This window comes from Pteropus alecto, unplaced genomic scaffold, assembly GCF_000325575.1.
Source record: "Pteropus alecto unplaced genomic scaffold, ASM32557v1 scaffold76, whole genome shotgun sequence".
Lineage (NCBI taxonomy): Eukaryota > Metazoa > Chordata > Mammalia > Chiroptera > Pteropodidae > Pteropus > Pteropus alecto.
The window spans coordinates 10,699,450-10,704,666 of record NW_006443138.1 but is presented as its reverse complement, the minus strand read 5'-3'; the positions used below and the strand labels follow the sequence as shown (position 1 = coordinate 10,704,666).

At 42.0% G+C, this 5,217-nt stretch overlaps 1 protein-coding gene across 1 annotated transcript; it reads right to left on the bottom strand.

The window, feature by feature from the left end:
- Positions 1-2,410: 2,410 nt before the first annotated feature.
- ATXN7L3B (ataxin 7 like 3B) lies at positions 2,411-3,202 on the bottom strand. Its single transcript, XM_025041053.1, has one exon. The coding sequence runs from the start codon at positions 2,869-2,871 to the stop codon at positions 2,578-2,580; it is 294 nt and encodes a 97-aa protein (XP_024896821.1). The 5' UTR covers positions 2,872-3,202; the 3' UTR covers positions 2,411-2,577.
- Between the last annotated feature and the right edge of the window lie 2,015 nt (positions 3,203-5,217).

Sequence of the window (5,217 nt, the reverse complement as noted above, 5' to 3'; positions counted from 1 at the left end):
GTTCCTAACCACTGTCAACTATATGGTAGGGAGCATTCTCTCTCCCAAAATGAAAGCAGTTTGTCCCAAACCCACATTATAGCTATCCAGGGCAAGGGGCTACTGCCTTAATAGTGGGAGACAAAAAACAAAAACCAAGAGGGAGGTAATACAAACTAACATTACTCAAAACTACTTTCCACTTTTTCATCCTCTAACCAGGAGAAAAGGCGAGAAATAGTAATGTCATAATCTGAGCTGCCTCCCTGAAGAACAGACCATGACCCTTATCTTCAGCCTGTTTCCCAGACATTTGGAAGTAGGTCAGAGTCTCATTTAGACTCACCTTTCCCTCTGCATCCCCTTAAAGGGAGATGCCTATAAAAAGTCAAGGGTAGATAACCCAAAATTGTTTTACCTCTTGCCAAGGTTTGACTTTTTAAAAGGTTATCACAATTCTTGCAGACTTATAACTAGGCCCCAACCCTGACCAGGACAACTCTAGGGGGAGAATGCAAAGGACAGTCTTGAGATCCTATTACTCTGGTTTCCTGAATCTTCTAGAGTATGTAACCCAAATCAGTCCACACAGTCCAAATAGTTCCTCCTGGGTAAGGAACAATACATGCACAGCCAGGGTTAGATAAAATGGATCAGGACCCACTCCATCCGTGTGTCTTAGCCTTTGCTGTTCTGCTTAGGACCTAAGAAGCAATATCCAGGCAGAGATGGGAAGATATAACTCCTCATGAAATAAGACACAGCAAGGCCTATTAGCAAGGCAGTCCTATAGGAGAAAGGCTTAGGCATCTCACTGCCTTTCACATACAATTATGTTTTCTTTCCATCCTAATCCCAACAGAGGGAGCCATAAAATTCTGAGTCTCCCACAAAAACAAGAGGGGGAAAAAAAACTTAAAAGAAGCCAAGAAAAAGGAAACTGGACAGGCTTCAGAAGCATCAAGAGAGATGAACTGAAACTGGTCAATGTAAAAGTGGAGTGGCAGGCAGCACCTGGAGTCATGAGCTGCACCAGACAGGCAGTGGAGCAGGCAACAAGGGGAGCACAGGGCCAAGCCAGAAAGATGAGGCTAGGCCTCTTACTGGGGCACAGAATGAGGTAAGAAAACATTTCAAATAAAGCAGCACCGTTCCCACTCAACACGGGGCTCCCATGCCTCTATATTTTCATAAACCCTTCATCAGGGAGTAAAGTGGAAGGTAGTTTTGATACGTGGCTCACACTTCCCATCCTCCCTTATTCCATTCCCCGAAGCCAGGGGATTTCTGGGGGCCCTCCCCTGGCTTTCAATGTTGAAAGGACAGCTCTTGTATACAAGGTCCAAAGAGAACCAAGTGGAAAGGGCTGCCCTTTGTGAGGGGCAAAGACCGTGGCGAGTCTAGAGATTCACCACAGTAGAACTCTGTGACTGCACAACCCAAGTAACAGGGGCATTCAATAGGATACTGCACAATCAGATGAAAGACCACCAGTCCTGCTTCGTGGCTCCTAACACTAACCCATTCACATTATCGAGGGAAGCTGGAAGCAGCTGGCCTCAGCTTTCAAACCACAGCCTCCTGCACAGCCACGATGCTCCTCTATAGTTCAGTCTTGTCCCTAGGGTAGGAGGCAGGTAGTGACCTGGTGAAATGACCAAGTCAGACCCACGGGCTGCCTACATAACTAGTAATGAGTAGGAAAATGACTGCCCCACATAACTGTTATCCACAGAATAATATATCCAGATATGAATCTTGCAATTTGAGAGATCGTGCATAGTTGCATAGGTCCCTGCTACCTCCCCAAGGTACCAAAACTAAATCCTCAACCTGCCTGGATAACCAAATTGTCATTTGCTAGGCCTACGACACTAGGTGGGTTGGCAGGATGAGGTCTCTGTTCAGCAAAAGGCTAGCCTTTGTCCCCAAGTCCGGTGAAGTCATTGTAAATGCTGGACCTTTGGGAAACTGGTGGCTTTGACCTTTTCTTCTTGTTGGAGCCAAGACCACAGAGCTTCCCCTATCAGATTCAGCTGGGAATTCTTTTTCTTGGTTTTCCCAAACTGGAATTGTTAATATCCAGATCTCACACCTGACTTTCATTTGTCTTGGAGAGGCCCCAAGCAGAGGCCCACAGATCAGAGGGGCAGTCCCACTGAGGCCCAAAGATAAAGGCCTGACCATCAGTTATTGTCCAAAGTGTCAGTTATCCAGGGAAGCCCTTGACATCAGGCAGACAGAAAGGCTGACGAACCAAAGGATCTTAAATGCTGGGCACACAGCTGCTCACCTGTGCACTGGGGACAGTACAGAGCTCTCCTGCACTTCCTGGTATGATCAACCTGCATTGCTTGGTGCGCAAGATGCACAGCTCCTCCTGCCCAGGGTTTCAAAGCTGATTACAGGTAATACACTTATAAAAGATTCCGAATTCTTAAATTCTCCACTTTGGGTTTTTAAAGGCTAGATCGTCAATGGGAATTAGGACTTACAGGTCTGATTTTTTTTTTTTCTACTTAGCTACCTAACTTCTCCAGACCACAGGACCGGTCTATCTTGTTGTCCTGGTCACCCTCAGACTCTCTCATGTTGCAGCTACTGGAATTCCGGAGGTGAGCGTTGCAGCTGTTGATCAGGCCCATTCCCAGACTCTCCAGGAAGGGAGCAAAGCGGAAGGCGGCGCGCTCCTTTATCTTCTACTGGCTGAATGCCAAAATCCTTCACACTACCAGTGTCTGCGAACTCCAGGTAGAAGTAGCCACACTTCACTGCCCGGTGAACCTCAAAGCAGAAGCCCAAACAAGAATCCTCTATCAGGTCTACGTATATCTCCTGAGCGATGGCCTCTAGCTTGTTAGTATCCAGGTTAGCCAACGAAATTTCCTCCATTTTAATCTGTAAACGACTGTGGAGACGGCTCTCGTATTACTCACAGCAGCACCGGCAGCAACACGTCGGGCTCCGCGGGCCGCGCCTTGGCCTAGAGGCGTCTCAAGACCGTGTCTTCCGGGGGCGGGGGTGTCCGCGGCCGCAGGCAGGGAAGCAGCTGCCAGTGGCGACTGCTCCGGAACTATAAGTCCTTCCGTTTCTTTCGGCGTCTCCCTGGGTCTGGGGCTTTGAGCTCGGTAGGCCCCAGACTCACCGCTAAACCGTCTCCGCGCCTCACCCAGCAGCCGGGGCCTCTTCCGCTCCCAGTTCCGAGCTTAGCCCCGCCTCCCAGCTTCCGCTCCTCAGTGCGCCTGCGCACTGGCCCCGCTCGGAATCGCGGCGCTTCTACTGCGCAGCTGCCTGGGAAGCCGTGGAGTTTATGGAAATAGTGGGAAGAAACAAAATGTGTTTTGATTTTAATGATCTCTAATTGTAAAAGGATTGCGAGGATGCTATTTTATGTTGTTTTATTTGTGTGTCTAAACAGTTGCTAATGAATTCAGCACCCATGCTTAATTGATTTCCTCATGAAAAAGGAAAAAAATAATAATTACGTGCACATTTTTGATGTGATCTAAAGTGTACTTTTAGGAACAGTTGTCTGGATACGTTTGAAAATTTGACTTATATGATTAACTTGTAATCACTTATGTACTGTGCAGTTGTTATTTAAGTCCACTAGATGGTGCAAGGAAACATTTTTTGAATGAAAATCTAGACACTAAAGACATAAAATTCACAAAAGGGAATAGAGATAAGGCATGTGCAGTATTATATATATATCTATATAGATATCTATATCTATATATATCTATATATCTATATAGACATATATATATATATATAGATATATATAGATATATATATATATATTGATCACACGAATTTAAGGCATTTATCCTATTTATAAGACTATTAAGTCAGTGTGACCACAAATAGATAATACTATGTATCTCTAAAATAATTCAAAGAGAAAATTATATGTATATTCTCAATGGAAGAGAGAATAAATCTTAAATATACTGGGAAATGAAGATTTTCCTAAAATTGAGGAGCATGAAGTCTAAGAACTAGGGCCACTCTATCTGAGTTTATATTTAAAGTTGCTTTTTAAAGATTTTTATTAAAGACTGAAATTCCATAAAAGATATTTTTAAGAGCCACACCTTTCTATGTGTTCACAGAAAATGGAAGAGTAAGTTAGCAGAGTGCATCAGGGACAGACCTACTCAGTGACATTGAACAAGAAAGTAAATTCACCTTTATAAAAAACAGTTTCACTCATGTTTTCTGGCTGTCTTTTAAAACTAAATTTCCATGAATTGAAGAATCTGGGGAAATACGTTTCATGTTAGGGTAAAGTAAATTCTTATGTATTGGCTCACAAAGTTCAAATGTTGGATCCTAAACGGGGTGTGTAAAGATTTTCTTACCACAAATCAGTACTCCCTAGGGAATCTTGAAGCATCTCCACAATTTAGGGTTAAGAGCATTACTCACCCACTGAATACCAGCTGTATGTTGTAATTATATTGCCTAACATCTGAAGATATTACTTGCAGAATGTCATTTTTATTTGAAAATTTTAATTTATCTAGTGATTTTGACTCCTGTGAAATCCACTTTCACTTATAAAATATTCATTAAAACTTTACTTGTTTTTCTTTACTACCTAGGTATTTTAAAATAAGTGAATAGTAAATCAGAGATGGAGGGAACATTTTGCCATATTATCTTCTCTATAAACAGTACTTTCTTTGCACCATAATTTATGTCAGAAATAAGCTATGCAGTATTTTTGTATAATTTCCAAAAGAAATATATGTGTGTCATAACAGTAAACACTTACATGTCCTCCCAGGTATGGCCAGCTTGAAGTGTCAAATTCATTCTGTACTGAAATCTATATTTCAGGATTTGCATTTAAAGACTAATTATCATGCTTTTCATGAGATTCTGAGATGCCACAGTTTGATATTAGATAAGGGTGTCATGCAAAAATTGCAATGTCTAAAATAAATTTACGATTTTAATCTGCCCTACTAAACTGTGAAATCAAAGTGACAGTGAATTTTGGTATTTATGACAACTCTGGCTTATGATCTACTCAAGAGAAAGACTGTAATCTTGAACTAACTATAGTTAGTAAGTACTCTAGTATACTAATCTACTAAAACAACAATTTTAGTACTTAGAATAATAGTCTTTCTCAAAAATGATCTTTTGGTATATTAATTGTTCAGAACCACTTTGATTTCTGAAAGGCCTTCAGAGGCTATCAAACTATTTTCACATGTTTATATGTAA

Coding starts and splice junctions, on each gene's coding strand:
- ATXN7L3B (XM_025041053.1), bottom strand. CDS start 2,871: ATGGAGGAAATTTCGTTGGCTAACCTGGATACTAACAAGCTAGAGGCC.